We start from the raw sequence: 18,685 nt of genomic DNA, 5'->3' as shown, positions 1-18,685 counted from the left end.
GATTCTCCTGCCTCAGCCTCCCAAGTAGCTGGGATTACAAGCATGCGCCACCAAGCCCAGCTAATTTTGTATTTTTAGTAGAGACAGGGTTTCTCCCTGTTGGTCAGACTGGTCTCGAACTCCAGACCTCAGGTGATCTGCCTGCCTCGGCCTCCCAAATTGCTGGGATTACAGGCGTGAGCCACTGTGCCCGGCCCTTTTTTGTATGTCAAGTAAATACTACACAGCTGAAGATTTGCCTTCTACATTGATTTGAGTATGTCACCTTGGTCTCCTCAATTGGATTGCCATTGCTTGTTCTGAATTCTGAACACTTACTTGATCTGGAGGAATAAGGAACACAGGAGGGCTAAGCCAGGTTGCTCAGGCAAGAGCAAGAATACACAGAGGTTCCTGGAGGGAGAAGGGACACCTAGTTCAGCACTTAGCACTTAGTTCAGATTCACAGTGGGACCTGGATAGTTGAAGATGCAGGTGTCCTACAAAAAAGAAAGTGGATTGGCTCCTTAAATACCAGACAGTATTCAAAACTATTCCTTCACCTGTTATTGGCCTGAAGTTTGGTGCTTATACACTTGGCACACCTGTGCCTTCTGGAAGTCGCCAGACTCTTCCTTCAGGCTGTGTTGCCCATCTTCGGCTGGCTTGCTGCTTGTGAATACCTTCAAGCAGAAAAATCCAATCCATCTAGTGCAAGAGTTGATTCGATTCTTGAACTGGACTATACACTTCATTAAGGCAGAACATATAATCTTTTTGTGTCCTTTGATTCCTTGCTTGTACTATTTTTTTTTTTTTTTCTGAGATGGAGTCTTGCACTGCCACCCAGCTATAGTGCAGTGGTGTCATCTCAGCTCACTGCAACCTCTGCCTCCCAGGTTCAAGTGATTCTCCTTGCCTCAGCCTCCCAAGTAGCTAGGATTTATAGGCACCCGCCACCAAGCCTGGCTAATTTTTTTGTATTTTAGTAAAGACGGGGTTTTACTATGTTGACCAGGCTGGTCTTGAACGCCTGACCTCATGATCTACCTGCATCAGCCACCCAAACTGCTGGGATTACAACCGTGAGCCACCGTGCCTGGCCACTTGTACTATTAATACCTAATTACTATTAGTTAATACATTGATAATTTGGTTTTCTAAACTCTTTTAAAAGTTGTGTTTTGTAACATACCAAATTTAGAACAGAAAATTTATGCTCTGATTTGTTGGTTGTTATATTTACGATGATGTTTAATTATTTTATTTATATTACATAGGAAATATAATATTTTGTATGAAGCTTCATAGTATTAAGGCAGTTAATATATACTTACTTTTGATTGTGTACAACTGTAGCTTAACTTGGAGGTTTTTTTTTTTTTTTTTTTTGAGACAGTCTTGCTTTGTTGCCCAGGCTGGAGTGCAGTGACACGATCTCAGCTCACTGCAACCTCCACCTCCCGGGTTCAAGCGATTCTCCTGCCTCGGCCTCCCAAGTAGCTGGGATTACAGGCGTGTGCCACCACACCTGGCTAATTTTTGTATTTTTTAGTAGAGATGGGGTTTCACCATGTTGGCCACGCTGTTCTCAAACTCCTGACCTCAAGTGATCCACCCACCTTGGCTTCCCAAAGTGCTGGGATTACAGGCTTGAGACACTTGGAATTTAAATTAAAACAATTTTAATGGCTAGGAGTCCTTACTAGATATGAATTTGCCTGAAGGTTGGCTGGATGAAGTAAAAAGTATTTTTAAATAAGGTGGTATTGTTAAAATATTTCAAATAGTTGAATCTTTCTGAGGATATATGGACTTTAAAACATCACTATTAATGGATTGTTTGTTTGTTTTGTTTTGTCTATTAGGTGCCTGCATTATTGCTTACTGGCGATATGGTTCATGGCTTGGGGCAATCAGTTGTCCAATCTGTAGACAAACGGTAATGTTTTGTGTGCAGAAAGTGTCATTTATGCTATTTTGTACATTTTTACAGTTTTTGTATCTACATTTGGAATTATTCTTATCTTTTTAGCAGAACTTCATTTAATCAAATCTTCTTTGATGTTACTCTATTGTTTTTATTACTTTTTTTTTTTTTTTGAGAAAAGGTCTTGCAGTGCAGTAGCATGATCGTAGCTTCCTGCAGCCTCGACCTCCTGGGCCCAAGCAGTCCTTCCACCTTAGCTTCCTGAGTAGATGGGACTATAGGTATGTGCCACCATGCCTGGCTAATTTTTTAAATTTTTAGTAAAGATGAGGTCTCCCTGCATTGCCCAGGCTGGTCTCAAACTCCTGAGCTCAAGCAATCCTTCTGCCTCACCCTCCAAGGGTGCTGGGATTACAGGCATGAGCTACCACGCCCAGCCCATGATTTTTTTTTTAACTGTACCTGGCCCATGATTATTTTTTTTAAACTGTCATTGAGATACCACTAAAAAAGGGAATCCTATTTGAAATCCTACAGTTGTAGTGAAAGACAACTGGTAAATGAATCTTTCCCAAAAATCGCAATAAAGTCTTTGTAGCAGCACCAGCAAAGGAATAACCAAACTACGTAATCAGACTTGAACATATATCCTCTACATACACTTGTTTTGAAAAAAATTTTTTTCCTTTTCAATTTATATTTAATCTGTCTTTTTCCAGTGAGGACCCAGATAGCTTTAAATGGTATATAATGATTTTTTTTTTAAACGTTTTGTTCCTTTTAGAGACTTGGCCACATTGCATTGTCCAGAACAGCTTAAACCATGACAGTTAGCATCGAAGCCACCTCAGGAGGGAGGCAGTAAGTAAACATGAACATGAGACTGAAATGTCACTGCAGATGAGACATGCCAAATTCTCTCCATTTCTTTGATAAACTGGAGAAATGAAATACTGAACAATTCTGAGAAACCAACATTCTCAGTTGTTAAGTATGACAACATAGGACATTTTATCAGTTGTACACTGTTTTTCATAATTTCCTTTATATTTATATTTCATTTAAAATAAAAAAACAGGCTGGGCGCAGTAGCTCATGCCTGTAATCCCAGCACTTTGGGAGGCCAAGGCAGGAGGATCACTTGAAGCCAGGAGTTCAATACCAGCTTGGGCAACAAAATGAGATTTCATCTCTACCAAAACATTTAAAAAATAAAATTAGCCAGGTGTGGTGGTATATACCTGTAGTCCCAGCTACTTGGGAGGCTGAAGTGGGGGGATTGCTTGAGTTCAAGAGGTTGAGGCTGCAATGAGCTATGATCATGGGACTGCACTCCAGCCTGGACAATAGAACCAGATTACATCACTAAAAAAAACGTATTCCTCCACTTAACCTGTGGGTGGAATGTTCACACACACACACACTCTCTCTCTCTCCTTTGGCCATTATTGTAGCTGTCTGTTTCCCCTCAACTGCCCTCTTATTTTGGTGTAAAGAGGGAGGTCCAAGTCATTTTCTTGCCATTTTGCTTCTACATTCCCAAATTCTGCCTCTTTCATATTTTACTTATGGTCACATGGTAAGGAGGAAAACTGATGTTTCTGTATGCCTCTCTGGCTGATTTGATGCGCAACACAAGGCAATCAACATTGAAGCTTATGGCCGGGCGTGGTAGCTCACGCCTGTAATCCTAGCACTTTGGGAGGTTTGAGGCGGGCAGATCACGAGGTCAAGAGATCGAGACCATCCTGGCCAACATGGTGAAACCCAGTTTCTATTAAAAATACAAAAATTAGCTGGGCATGGTGGCGCACACCTGTAGTCCCAGCTACTCGGGAGGCCAAGGCAGAAAAATTACTTGAACCCGGGAGGTGGAGGTTGCAGTGAGCCGAGATCGCGCCACTGCATTCCAGCCTAGAGACAGAGTGAGACTCCGTCTCAAAAAAAAATTAAAAAAAAAAAAGAAGCTTATTTGCCAGTACCACCTCTTGGCATCTTTTGCTCTCAGTCAGCAATATCCAAACCAGGGAGTAGGTCTTATATTAAAAAAATAGTTCCAGGTCCTCCCCCTTCTTGGTTCTGCCCATGGCTTTTAATAGGGCATGTGTACAGTAGCCGATGGTATCCTGTGTACCATCCATAAATTGACTAGAGGCTCAGAAGGTCAAGATAAAGTTGTCTTAATATAATAGCTCTTGGTTCCCTAAGCGAAGAGTAATTCATCCTGGAGGCAAGACAGATGGTAAATGCTTGTTCTACCTCCTGTTTTCAGTAGGTCCCTTCAGTAAATGGTCATGGAAATAGCAATACACAGGCCTCTGAGTGGAACACACTCACTGCTTCTCCCCTTGAATGTGTGTACACCAACCACAGTCCTACCACTGTTTCCCAGGCTTAGCTCAGTATCAGGCTTTCTGACCACCCCAGAAAGAAGAGATCCTTGCTCTCACAGCAGCATTCTTGCACCTGCCACGGGGTCATGTAAGGCTGTCGGCCAGGTCTGCGTCCCCTTTCATTGTGGGTGTTGTAGTTACCCTGGAGCAGGCTTGTGTCTTCATTTTTTTGGCATACCTAGCACTTAGCAGAGTGCCTGCCCCACCATAGGTGTTCCATTAATGTGTATTGAAAGAATGCATTTTCATTAACAAATTTGTGAAGGAACCGATGGCTGCACCTGCTGTTCTCACCACCTTCTGTGCTTAGTCATGCCTTCATTTAGCTGTTTGGAAAGCATGTAAGCAGTGGGAAGCCTTGGTTTTACAGCTGAACTGAGGAAGGATAAAACAATAACTAAATGATTTAAAACTAAATCGGCCACCACTCCTTCTTTTATGTCATCATACAATCATTAGTGACCATTTTCTGTAAGGGTGCTATGTCCTAAAGTGTATTTATTTTTCAAGGTACTGTCACCGTCAGATTACCCCAGTATGGTCCTGGGACATTTGTATATCCTTGTTACCACAACCATGAAGGAAGCATGGTTAAATGTATTATGTTATATAACAATATCAAAAATTTCTTTTTTTTATTATAGTAGGAATTGGTGTTTGAGAGCTGGTCCCTGCAATAACATAATCTTTATATTATGGTTGGTAGCATTCAAAGATCTTTCAAATACCAGTAAGAATAACCAATCATTATTTTAATACTGAAAAAAAAACATATTTTTTCTGTCTTAAAGTGACAATTATATATTGTATGTCACTTTCCTCCTGAATGTTTCCTTATCATTCTTGCATCTTCAAATATCTGTCGGCCCAAATAGAGAACTACTGAATTTATCCCTAGTGTGGACAGGAAAATATTAGACCAGTAGTTGGATATGGTGCCTATTTTATCTTACAGGAGTTCAAATTCTATGCTGCACTGGATTTTATTGCAAAGCAGTTACTTACTCCCCTCCTCCAGGTTGCCTTTATTTAAAAATGAATGAAATATAAATATAGAAGCCTTTACCATTCTATTGAATAATAACACAAAATGAAAAACATAATGATGCAGAAAGTTGAAATAATTTTTTTTTCTGTAATATACAGGTAACCTTACTCCTAACGGTATTTGGTGAAGATGATCAGTCTCAGGATGTTGTGAGATTGCATCAGAATATTAATGATTATAACCGGAGATTCTCAGGGCAACCCAGATCTGTAAGTAATGCTAAAGCACGTTCAAAGTTAGAGGAAGATACATTTCTTCTCTTTTGTAAAGTGAGGTTTACCAACAAGTATTCTTTGACTATGAAAAATCTTGGCCAGGCACAGTGGCTCACGCCTGTAATCCTAGCACTTTGGGAGGCCAAGGCAGGTGGATCACTTGAGCCCAGGAGTTTGAGACCAGCCTGGGCAACATGATGAAACCCCATCTCTATAAAAAATACCAAAAAATTGGCCAGGAGTGTTGCCACATGCCTGTAGTCCCTGCTTCTTGGAAGGCTGAAATAGGAGGATCACCTGAGCCCAGGAGGTCGAGGCTGTAGTGAGCCATGATCCCATTATTGCACTCCCACCTGGGTGGCAGAGTGAGACCCTTTCTCAAAAAACAAGAAAAGAAAAAGAAAAAAATATATCATCATATGTGTTGGGTCAAGTTTTTACCTTCATTGCTGCCAATCACTATGTTGCAGCTTTCCCAAGGACAATTTTCTTTCTTAAAAAACAAAGAGCATTATAAAAATTTTTATGAAAGAGAAACTAGCAGAAAAGCAATAGAAAAAATTAGAGGGAAATAGAAAATTATTTACTTCTATGTGATACTAAAACACCATTTGTTTTTTGAGAAAAGTTACAACTGAAAACTTCAACAGTTTCACAGTTATGGTTTATTCTATTTGCCCTAGCCCCGTTTGAAATGTTCCCTTAAAAAATTCCAGGTTGGGGCCGGGCGTGGTGGCTCATGCCTGTAATCCCAGCACTTTGGGAGGCCGAGACAGGCAAATCACAAGGCAGGAGATAGAGACCATCCTGGCTAACACGGTGAAACCCCGTCTCTACTAAAAATGCAAAAAAATTAGCCGGGTGTGGTGGCGGGTGCTGGTAGTCCCAGCTACTTGGGAGGCTGAGGAAGGAGAATGGCATGAACCCAGAAAGTGGAGCTTGCAGTGAGCCAAGATTGCGCCACTGCACTCCAGCCTGGGCGACAGAGCGAGACTCCATCTCAGAAAAAAAAAAAAAAATTCCAGGTTGGCCAGTTGCGGTGGCTCACCCCTGTAATCCCAGCACTTTGGGAGGCCAAGGTCGGTAGATCACCTGAGGTCAGCAGTTCGAGACCAGCCTGGCCAACATGGTGAAACCCTGTCTCTACTAAAAATGCAAAAATTAGCTGGGTGTGGTGGCAGGCGCCTGTAATCCTAGCTACGTGGGAGGCTGAGGCAGGAGAATCACTTGTACCTGGCAGGCAGAGGTTGCAGTGAGCCAATATCGCACCACTGCACTCCAGCCTGGGCGACAAGAGTGAAACTCCAAAAAATTCCAGGTTTAGGCCGGGCACAGTGGCTCACACCTATAATCCCAGCACTTTGGGAGGCTGAGGTGAGCAGATCATTTGAGGTTGCCAGTTTGAGACCAGCCTGACCAACATGGTGAAACCCGGTCTCTACTAAAAATACCAAAATTAGCTGGGTATGGTGACTTGCACCTGTTGTCCCAGCTACTCAGGAGGCTGAGGCAGGAGAATCACTTGAACCCAGGAGGCAGAGGTTGCACTGAGCTGAGATCATGCCACTGCATTCCAGCCTGGGCAACAGAGTGAGACTCCATGTCAAAAAAAAAAAAAAAGTTTGGAGGGATATGTTTATATGTCATCTTAGCTATTTAAAAGCAGAACACTGTACAGATAACCTTTCTTCCCCTTACCCTAGAAGTATTTGATAAATCAAAAACTAGCACATTTTACTGACTCATTCTTGTTTTATCAAAATCTAACACATTCTTAGAAATGTAAAACCGAGTAAGTACTTCAAAAACTAGAATGTACTAAATCCAAATTTATATTGACAGCCCAGACCTCCCCTCTCTGAGCTCCAGACTCTGTAGATCCAACTGCTTCGCTTCCATTTCAGCGTGGGTGCTCCACAGGCATCTCTAACTTAACATGTGGAGTAATTTAGCTGATTCCCTCTTTGACATAATCTATTCTTTTCTCATTTTTTATTTCCTCCTCTTCTTCATTCCTCTCATCTGATCTATAAGTAATCCTATCTTTTCTTTCTATTTTTGGGGTATCCTATTATTTTTACTGCATCAACATATTCTTGCTGGCAGGGCACAGTGGCTCATGCCTGTAATCCCAGCACTTTGGGAGACTGAGGCAGGCAGATCACTTGAGCTCAGGAGTTTGAGACCAACTTGGGCAACTTAGCAAGACCTTGTCTCTACCAAAAAATACAAAAATTAGTCAGGCATGGTGGTGTGCACCTGTAGTCTCAGCTACTTGGGAGGTTGAGGTAGGAGAATTGCTTAAGCCCAGGAGGCAGGGGTTGCAATGAGCCAGGATCACGTCACTGCACTCCAGCCTAGGTGATAGAGTGAGACCCTGTTTCAAAAAGAACAAAAATGTTTTGACTGTGTTGTTGTTGTTGTTGTTTGACACAGGGTCTCACTCCTTCCCAGGCTGGAGTGCAATGGTGCGATCACGTCTCACTGCAGCCTCAACCTTCCAGGCTCAGGCCATCCTACCGCCTCAGCCTCCCAAGTAGCTGGAACCACAGGGGTGCATCACCACACCTGGCTAATTTTTTGTAGAGACTAGGTTTTGCCATGCTGCCCAGGATGGCCTCAAACTCCTGAGCTCAAGCAATCCACCCCCTCAGCCTCCCAAAGTGCTGGGATTACAGGTGTGAGCCACCATGCCCAGCCTGTGTCCACTTCTTTCAATCACTGTAGACATTGTGCTGGTCCAGCCCTGTCATCTCTGCTCACAGCAACCACAGTGGCCTCCTCACTTCTACTTTTTTCCCACAGCAGCCTGATAAATATTTTCTGGACATAAATGAGACCATGATGCTCTTGTGTTTGAAAACTTCCATTTTGTTTGTTTGTTTTGAGGCTCGAGTCTGGTGGCACAATCTTGAGTCGCTTGCAACCTTTGCCTCCTGGGCTCAAGCCATCCTCCCACCTCAGCCTCCCAAGTAGATGGAACTACAGGTGCATGCCACCACAACCCAGCTAATTTTTTTATTTTTGTAGAGATAGGGTTTCCCCATGTTGGCCAGGTTGGTCTTAAACTCCTGGGCTCAAGTGGTCCTCCTGCCTCGGCCTCCCAAAGTGGTGGGATTACCGGCATGAGCCACCACTTGTGGCCCAATGTCTTTGAATGTTCCAACTCCTTACTGTGGCTTACAAGGCACCACAGAATCTGGTCCTTCCTCCCTTTCCAAATTTCTGTTAACCGCCTCAATCACCACCCTGCAGCCACCCTGCTGTATGCTCTCAGCACACACACAAACTCCTTCCACCTTAAGGCTGTCACACCTGACACTTCCTCTGCATGAAATGCTTGTCCTTCTGCTCTCATGGTGATTTCCCAGTCTTTAGATGACAACTATCTATTATTATTATTATTATTATTATACTTTAAGTTCTAGGATACATGTGCATAATGTGCAGGTTTGTTACATATGTATACTTGTGCCATGTTGGTGTGCTGCACCCATCAACTCATCCTTTACATCAGGTGTAACTCCCAAGTAGACCCTTCTTGGAGAAGCTTTCCCTGCTCTGTGGCTGCCCTCTGTACCTTTCCTTCATGGCGTTTATCATAGACAGCACTCAATTCTTGTTTGTTATCTTTCTCTCAGTAAACTAAAAGCTTCATAAGGGTAAGGACCATTTTTATTTATTTACCATTACCAAATTTATTTATTCACCAGTGCCAAATTCAGTGCCTTAATGTGTGTTGAATAAATTAATGAATTACTATTAAGGTAAGAATTGATACTGCTGCTCCCAGCCGAATATATTAAGCTATGCAGATGCTTCAGTATTGAACAGACATATGCTCATGCTCCATTGTTCCTTGTTCTGTGAGGTCGTGTACGTTTCAGGGCATAGAGTTTCAACTGTTACGAATGATAATGGGTAGATTTACCCATTTTTCATTAAGCAGTAAAAAAAACTTAATCCAGTCATGTCGTCCTCCATAATTATTTGGGAGCCTCTTCTGCAATTTTGATCCAGCATTTTTTTTTTTTACATATCCTCTGGTGACATCAATAGGATGGTTCTTTAAAAATGCAACCTGTTTCAAATTTAAGAGCTACCACTGAAGTTTAAAAAGTCATTTAACATTTTTCTTTTCATTTCTTTTCTTTTTGAGACAGAGTCTCGCTCTGTTGCCCAGGCCAGAATGCAATGGCGCGATCTCAGCTTACTGCAACCTCTGCCTCCTGGGTTCAAACAGTTCTCATATTTCAGCCACCTGACTAGCTGGGATTACAGGTGTGTGCCACCATGCCCAGCTAATTTTTGTATGCTAGTAGAGATGGGTTTTTGCCCTGTTTGCCAGGCTGATCTCAAAACTCTTGGCTTCAAGCAGTCTGCTAGCCTTGGCCTCCCAAAGTGCTGGAATTACCAGTGTGAGCCACTGCATCCGGCCTTTAAAATTTTTCCTTCATATTTTTAAAATGTGAAGCATACTATTACTCAATTATTACTTTTTGTGTCAGATATTTAATGAGTAAGAAAACCTGGTATGTGATGAAATTGTAACATAATAAAGGCATTTAGCTCTTTAATATTCTGCCTCCTTCAAAGTTGGAGTAAGTTTATGTAGAAACATTTCTTACTAAACCATTTCATATTTCTTGTCAAATTATTAAAGATTTTGTATAAATGATGATACTATATTACAAGTGAACAAAATAGCTCTGAAAAAGGACAGAAAGGTATTCAGAAGACATGCTGGCTGGCTGTTAGAGTATCTAAAGTCATTTACTTTAAACTTTGTGAAAGTTGTAAGGCTGTTTTGCTTTAGATATTAGTTCTTCCACAGAACATAGGAAGTGATTATGAAACAACCATTCTTGTACTTTGGTGATCATTGTTCCAAAAGGAGTCACAAGATGGTTTTCTCTTGGTCTGGGGGTTTAAAAAACTATTTGCTCCTCACTTGCTCAGTTCTTTGTGTTTTTGTCTCCGTCTCCCTCTCAACTTATTTGGCACTTGTTACATAAAACGCCTGTCTAGAGTTTGGGTGTATGACTGTTAACACAGAATGTTAAACATAGCAGAGGAATGACCAGAGGAAGTGATTCACTGGAAGGAATCAGTTTCACTGCTATTCTTAAACTATTTAAGCCATCAAAGTTCCTATGTCTTTAATATATAATCACTTCTATATTGTCTGGCAAGTTATAAAGGTCTTTCATACACGTTATCTCTTTTAGTTATTTTTTTCTTTTGAATTTTCGTTCTTAACAGTCCTTGCACATAAATACTCAATTAGTTGTTGAATTATCTCTAGTAGGTTAAGCAACTGTTCCTAAGATCACCTGCCTAATAAGTGATTGATTTTGAATTCAAACCCAGATCTGTATGACTTTAAAGCTGAGACTTACACTCAAGTCTCAGACTCTAATCCTGTGCGCTAGGTTCTTTGCTTTATTTTACTAACAAATCAGATGTTACTTGAGTTTTGCATTACTTTATCCCATATTTTAGGCTTGATGACACTTTAGTTGCTTTTCAGTTATCTGCAATAAGATCTATTCTATAAGAACTAGTATTCAAAGAGCTATTTTTAAATACAATGCATAATTAGAAAATATGATGTTCAATCAATGTGTAACTCGTTAATTCATCTTAACTCATCTTAACAATGTTTACACATAGTAAGAAAATTACATTATTTTGAAACCTGACACATTAGATGCTAAATCATAATATTTGTTTTTCCCTCTACCAGATTATAGAGAGAATTATGGATCTACCGACTTTACTGAGGCATGCATTCAGGGAAATGTTTTCAGTCGGGGGCCTTTTCTGGATGTTTCGCATCAGGATAATACTTTGTTTAATGGGAGCTTTTTTCTATCTTATATCACCTCTAGATTTTGTACCTGAAGCCTTGTTTGGAATCCTAGGCTTTCTAGATGATTTCTTTGTCATCTTTTTATTGCTTATCTACATCTCTATTATGTATCGAGAAGTGATAACCCAAAGGCTAACCAGATGAAAAAAAAAAAAAACTGAATTTACTAGGATATCTGAGCTAACATAAAACATCAAACAGAAGGACCCATGGCAGTATAAAGCAATGAAGTAATGGAGTATTATCTCACAAATATAAAACCACTATAAGACAAACATTTGATTATCATTTGACAAATGCCTAGGAATATATAACTGGAATTTTCACATGTTGCAAGTTCTAATATTAAGTTTAGAATTATAATGATCTACAATTGTATCTTGATTCTATGTTGTCTGGAAAAAATAAGGAATTATATAAAAAGGGATGCTTTTATATATTTTGCTTTTCCCCAGAATTACTTAGATTAATTGGATGTATAGTAAAATATTGTTAAATGTCAGTTTATCCACCTTATTCTTCTCAGTGGGTACCTATATGATAATATATAGCTGTGAAACTCATCTAAATATTTTTGTTACAATAAAATATTATATACTATTGGGGAAAATTCAGTATTTCTTTTAGTGCTAGCTAAGTTTTGTGCATTTGGAGCAGTTCTGCTTTTTCATTCTGGTATAATTAATTATTTGTTATCAGCTGTAATTCAAAGAAGAAACTTGAACTTCATACTTCAGTATCATATTTTAGTTTACAGAACACATTTTAATCAATAGAAGAATTAAGATGAAAAACATGGCCGGGCGGGGTGGCTCACACCTGTAATCCCAGCAGTTTGGGAGGCTGAGGCAGGTGGATCATGAGGTCAGGAGATAGAGACCATCCTGGCTAACACAGTGAAACCCCGTCTCTACTAAAAACACAAAAAATTAGCAGGGCGTGGTGGCCGGCGCCTGTAGTCCCAGCTACTCGGGAGGCTGAGGCAGAAGAATGGCGTGAACCTGGGAGGCGGAGCTTGCAGTGAGCTGAGATTGCACCACTGCACTCCTGCCTGGGCAACAGGATGAGACTCCATCTTAAAAAAAAAAAAAAAAGATGAAAACATTTATCTCCAGTCAGCACACTTGATGTTCACAGTTAGACATTTAAACAAGAGCTCATCCTTTCATAGTAGATATAAAAGTAATTTGTAAAGGTAAGATTGTTTTAGGAACCTGGGCAATGCTGCAAACGGAGTAGCCTGATGCATTTCTGAGGAAGGTGGATGAGATCTTTGTGTCTTTGAGCATCAAGCCCATAGGAAGGTACTGGGAACAGTATCTACATTTGACAAAAGAAATTACTGGTTAGCTATAGCAGCAGACTGGACAAACTTGGTTAGTTTTCTGTTGTCAGAAATCTTTATAGTATTGTCTCAGGAAGGCAGCACACAGCTCAGATTCATGTCTTGAGCCAAACAAGTGAATGTATCTGAGAAGACTCAATACCACATGGTATTGGGAGATCTTACTCACTTTGGCTGGTATTGGTCATTAGTGAATGTATGACAGCAGGATGTGAGGGGATGCCCAGGAGTCAGTGTTAGCATTGTCATCTGAGATCACTGCTATTAATATCATCCATTAATTTATTAGTGAGCTTCACTATAGCAGACTGGGAGATAAGGAGAAAATCTGTCACATTCTCTCTAGTTAATCAGATCAGCTACCAATTAATGAGATTCTGAATTAAATATCAATATGTGTTTTTCTAATTTGGAGCTAGGACAGAGCTGTTGCTTGTCATAGAGAAAGACAATAATGCTTAAACATAGCACATTATAATTAAAGCAGTTACTCACATACTTTTCATTTTAGCCTTTGGACAATTTTGTGAGGAACGCTGGGCACCAACTTCCCTTTCATAGATACAATCCCTATGCTATTGATGAAAGTGTTTTTGAATGAAGTCATACAACAAATAACTGATCAAAGTGGCATTAAACCAAACTCTTTTAGTAGGACTCCTGCATAGAATGTTTAGATAGACGTGGAAGTTGTTAAGAGGAATGGCAAGAGAGAAACTGGTTCTTTGGAAGTCTTTCGTGCTACATTATACCTCCATCAGAGTAAGACAGCTTAGGCACTCCTAAGAGGAAAGATCTGTGGAGATGACACCTGAAGATTGCATGAATCCGAATTCTACACTTCCAAATTAAATAGGTAAAAGGGTGGCATACATCACAGAAAACGCTTGCTGTCACCAACTTGAAAAGCAAATGAGTAGGAGTTTGTCACACTGCCATGCATTTGTGGCTGGAAATGCATTTCCTACCAGTTATACATTTGGTGTGGGGGAATGGTGATGTCATTTTTTGACAGCATTTTATTTGTGTGCATGCGTTCTGCTCCAAGTGTCACAATTCTGGTTACAATAATTATAATATTTGGAGTTACTACTAAGACTTTCCTGAAAGAGGTGTATTGTACCAAATTTTGTAACGTAAAAAAAATACTAAATGATCTTAAAGCTTACTAAATTGTGAAAAGGGTACGTGCTAACATCTCAGAACTTTAGACCTGCTTATTGTCATCTTTACCGATCTCTGATGATAAATGCAGAAGGGATCTGAGAGTTTTTAAAGCAAGTAGAGTCAATCAGTGTTTTGAACATTATAGTAATACTTCTGTGATTCAGAGTTAGATCATATAAATCAAAGTAACAATTTGGATTTTTTTTTTAACAACAATATCATAACTGTCATAAAACAGATGGTCCAACCCCAGGAGCAGATAATAACTTGGGCAGCTCTGTGGGGAATAAGATGGGGAAAACAACTGTTCTAACTGCCCACTAGAACAGTGGTTTCAACTACTACAATTCTCAGTGTTTGAGAGGTACAAGGGAAGAAAGGACTGTGTGGATCCCTTGTGGCTATGCAGATACCTACCTCACAGAGTTGTTGTAGAAGACTGGTGGTTTGGTTCAAACCTTGTGATTAAAGAGTTTGTCAAGCATTTTATTCTTTTGAATAAAAGCAACATATCTAAAAAATTTTAAAGATGTTATTTTTCTGTTTCTTTAACATTTGTTTGCTTTCAGAACTCCTGAAAGAGCGTTCAGTATAATGGGTGCAATGGCTTTCGTTATCACTAATGGACATCCAATATCTCATCACATTTCTAATTAATTTCATTAGGTTTTTTATTTTGTTTGTTTGTTTGTTTGGTCAGAGACAGGATCTCACTGTGTTGCCCAGGCTGGAGTGCAGTGGCACAATCATAGCTCACTGCAGCCTCGAATTCCTGGGCTCAAGTGATCCTCCTGTCTCGGCATCCCAAGTAGCTGGGACTATAAGTGTGTGCCACTACACCTGGCTAATTGAAAAAAAAAAAAAGTTTGTAGACACATGGTCTGACTGTGTTGCCCAGGCTGGTCTCAAACTCCTGGGCTCAGCCTTCCAAAGTGCTGGGATTACAGGTGTGAACCACCATGCCCAACGCTGAAAATTATTTTTCTATTAAGCAAATAAATTAATTTGCAGACCACAGTGAAAATTTAGTCACAGGGATATTTTACAAAGAAAAATTCAACATTCAGTTCAATGCAACAAATTTTGTTTTAAATTGTATATAATTTGGCTGGGCGCAGTCAGTGGCTCACACCTGTAATCCCAGCACTTTGGGAGGCCAAGGTGGGAGGATCCCAAGATCAGGAGTTTGAGACCAGCCTCGCCAACACAGTGAAACCCCGTCTCTACTAAAATACAAAAATTAGCTGGGTGTGGTGGCATGCGCCTGTAGTCCCAACTACTTGGGAGGCTGAGATGGGAGAATCACTTGAACCTGGAAGGCAGAGGTTGCAGTGAGCTGAGATCACGCCACTGCACTCCAGCCTGGGTGACAGAGTGAGACTCTGTCTCAAAAAAAAAAAAAAAAAGAAATAAATTATATGTAATTCACCATACCAGTGATAAGTTTACCATTTTGAAATAAGGAAATATAAGGATTATATTCAACAGGTAATAAAAGTATATATTTCATTTCCAAGTTATGGATCACTGGAAGACAGGAAACAAGAAAAGGGAACAAGGAAGAGAACTTGGCTGAGGGACGCTACACTGACCAGTTTCATTCTAGATGGATTAATGATCACAGACACCAACAGGGCACCCTGCTGGCAGGCAATCCTTGGGTGCTGTTTGAGTGGCTTGTGCCCCCAGCTTCTCTGAACTATAAGTCTTATATGTTCATTCTCTTCTTACATTCCTGAACCTCCCAGGTGACAACCTAGTTTTTCTAAATCACTTCTCCCCCGCCAAGGCCTTTACTTTGCTGACGGAAATAGTTCTCTTCTTTTTATTAAAGGCCGTTTGCATCTCAGTAAAAGGAACCACCATCCATCCATTTAAATGCTCAAGCCAGGCCAGCGTGGTGGCTCACACCTATCATCCCAGCACTTTGGGAGGCCAAGGCAGGAGGATCACTTGAGTCCAGGAGTTTGAGACCAGCCTGGGCAACACAGTGAGACCCCATCTCTACAAATAAAATTAGCCAGATGTGGTGGTGCATGCCTGTGGTCCTAGCTACTCCAGAGGCTGAAATGGGAGGATCACTTGGGCCCAGAAGTGAAGGCTGCATGAGCCTTGTGGCTTGCACCACTGCAGTCCAGCCTGGGCGACAGGAGATCCCATCTCAAAACAAAACGCTAAAGCCAGAAATGCAAGCTTAAGTCTGTGTTAATATCTGAATCACTCTCTTATTTTCCCTCCCTCTTTTTTTTTTTTTTTTTTTTTTTTTTTTGAGACGGAGTTTCACTGCATCACCCAGGCTGGAATGCAATGGCACAATCTTGGCTCACTGCAACCTCCGCCTCCTGGGCTCAAGCGATTTTCCTGCCTCAGTCTCCTGAGTAGCAGGGACTACAGGTGCCCACCACCACACTCAACTAATTTTTGTATTTTTAGTAGAGATGGGGTTTCACCATGTTGGCCAGGCTGGTCTTGAACTCCTGACCTCCGGTAATCCGCCAGTCCCGGCCTCCCAAATTGCTGAGATTACAGGCTGAGCCACTGCACCCGGCCTCCTCTCTTACTCTTATAACCAATTATCAACAAGCCCTCGCATTTCTACCATTGACATCTCGATTCCCATCACTCTATACCCTCTGCCACCACCACGGTCCAAGGAGAGTTCTGTGTGTCCAGGAGCCTAGTGGGGACTGTGGTGGTAGAGCCCAGGGAGCTGGGAGGAGAGCATGAAGTGAGGCTGAAGAAGCAGGAAGACTGTTGATTTGGATTTAAGTGCAGTAGGAAGACATGATCTAACAAACATTTTTAAAAGGTCATCTGACTACCGTGTGTAGGGTTCATCAGAGGAGAGCAGCCGTGCCATTAAGAGGCTGTTGTGTGCCTGGACACACAGAACTCTCCTGCCTGTACAGTCAGACGCAGGTCAGGGCCTCAGCATATACCCCACGACTGAATGCTCCCTTCAGCCTCACCACTTTTATTCTTCACATTACTAGACTGTGTTTCCATCCTTTGGTTCTCAGGTTAAATGTTTCATCCTCACCCAGACTATCCAATCAGTCCAACAAAAGTAGGCAGTGACCCTCCCCTCCCCTTACCCGAGGGCACTCTGAGGCATTCAGACATCTCAGCACAGCATCATTGTATTGACATTTTAATTGTCTGTCTGCCTCTCACTAGAATACAAGCTCTAGTGAGAGGCAGACAGACAATTAAAATGTCAATACAATGCGGCCACTGCACTCCAGCCTGGGCAACAGCGCAAGACTCCGTCTCAAAAAAAAAAAAAAAAAAGAAAAAAGAATACAAGCTCTATGAAAATGTTACGACAATGTTAGTTTTGCCCACCCGGATATTCGCAGATGTACCGTCACGCCTGCCACCACAGTAGTGCTCAACACAAAGATTAATAAATAAAGCAAGGGAAAGACAGGAAAGGGCAGAAGACAATGAAAGATAGCTTCTTACTCCGTCGTGGCTGCCGCCCAGGTCTAAGCCACCCTCATTTCTCACCTAAAGGATCACAGCGACCTTCCGGGCAGTCTCCCAGGCCCCAAGTGCCTGGCTACCTACATGCAACGCAGCCCAATGATCATCTCAGGTGTGACTGCTGGAAAGCCTGCTCTCCCTTTCTCACAGAGTAAAGGTAAAGTCCTCACGCCAGCCTGCAAGGCCCCACATGACTTTGGTCGCTCATTTCTCTCTAACCTCATCTCACATTTGTCCCTGCAGCTCACTCTGCTCCAGCCACCCAGCCCTCCTTGCTGTCCTTTGAGCAGGCCAAGGACACCCAGCCTTAGGAGCTCTGCCCTGGGCAGTCCCTCTGACTGCCAGGCTCCTCCCCCAGGGCATCCTTACAGCCAACTCTCACCAACTCCAGATCTTTGCACAATAGCCATTTCCTCTGTTAGGCCTGTCCTGTCCACCATAAGGCAACCTGCAACTCCCTCAGCCCACAGAGCACCTCTCACCGGCTAACATACTCTGTGGTCACATGTTTGCTATCTGCCTCCCTAATCCCACAAGAATATTAGCTCCCTGAGGGTAGAAATCGCCTTCACTAATGTATACCAAGCCCCCAGAACTATGCATGCAGCATAGTCAGTAACTATTTGTTGAATCAATGAATGAGAAAACAATTTCAGGGAACTCTAAGTTGAAATACACTTTTTCAGTTCACAATGTTATCCATTCTGACATTTATCAGACACATGCACAGAAGACCTCAGAGATATGCCCAGTGGCCTCAATACCCATGGTAATGCTAATAAACTACTATTCTGGTATTTTGGTACCGGCAGACCTCATTTTATTGTACTTTGCTTTATTGATTTTTGCAGATATTGTACTTCTTACAAATTGAATGTTTGTGGCATCACTGCTTCCAGCAAGTACGTTAGCACCATTTTTCCAGCAGCACGTACTCAAGTCATGTCTCTTTGTCACATTTTGGTAATTCTCGCAATATTGCAAACTTTCTCATTATTATTATAGCTGTTAGGGTGATCCATGATCAGTGATCTTTGATGTTACTACTGATCTTTGTTTTGGTGTGCTACAAACTGCACCCACTTATGGTGAGCTTAATTGATACAAGGTGTATGTGCTCTCACTGACTGGCTATTCCCTAGACTCGCTCTCCTTGGACCTCCCTATTCCCTGAGACACAACAACATTGAAATTAGGCCAATTAATAACCTTACCAATGCCCACTAAGTCCTCGCTAAGATTCTTACTTT

General features: G+C 41.5%; 1 protein-coding gene across 6 annotated transcripts in view; it reads left to right on the top strand.

Moving 5' to 3' along the window:
- Positions 1–18,224, top strand: part of RNF170 (ring finger protein 170) — a 49,945-nt gene extending 31,721 nt beyond the window's left edge. For 2 of the 6 annotated variants that reach the window (XM_023214432.3, XM_023214431.2), the window contains exons 5-7: positions 1,848–1,921; positions 5,449–5,559; positions 17,466–18,224. In XM_023214432.3, the coding sequence (XP_023070200.1) occupies positions 1,848–1,921; positions 5,449–5,559; positions 17,466–17,924 (644 nt within the window). In that variant the 3' untranslated portion in view covers positions 17,925–18,224. Of the gene's footprint in view, positions 1–1,847; positions 1,922–5,448; positions 5,560–11,311; positions 14,469–17,465 lie in introns of those variants that run through there. The other 4 variants (XM_023214436.2, XM_023214433.2, XM_023214435.3 and 1 more) reach the window with 3 other exon arrangements.
- Positions 18,225–18,685: the final 461 nt, after the last annotated feature.

The sequence above is a fragment of the Piliocolobus tephrosceles genome, chromosome 7 (assembly GCF_002776525.5).
Source record: "Piliocolobus tephrosceles isolate RC106 chromosome 7, ASM277652v3, whole genome shotgun sequence".
Classification (NCBI taxonomy): Eukaryota; Metazoa; Chordata; class Mammalia; order Primates; family Cercopithecidae; genus Piliocolobus; species Piliocolobus tephrosceles.
This window is presented reverse-complemented; position numbering and strand designations above follow the sequence as displayed.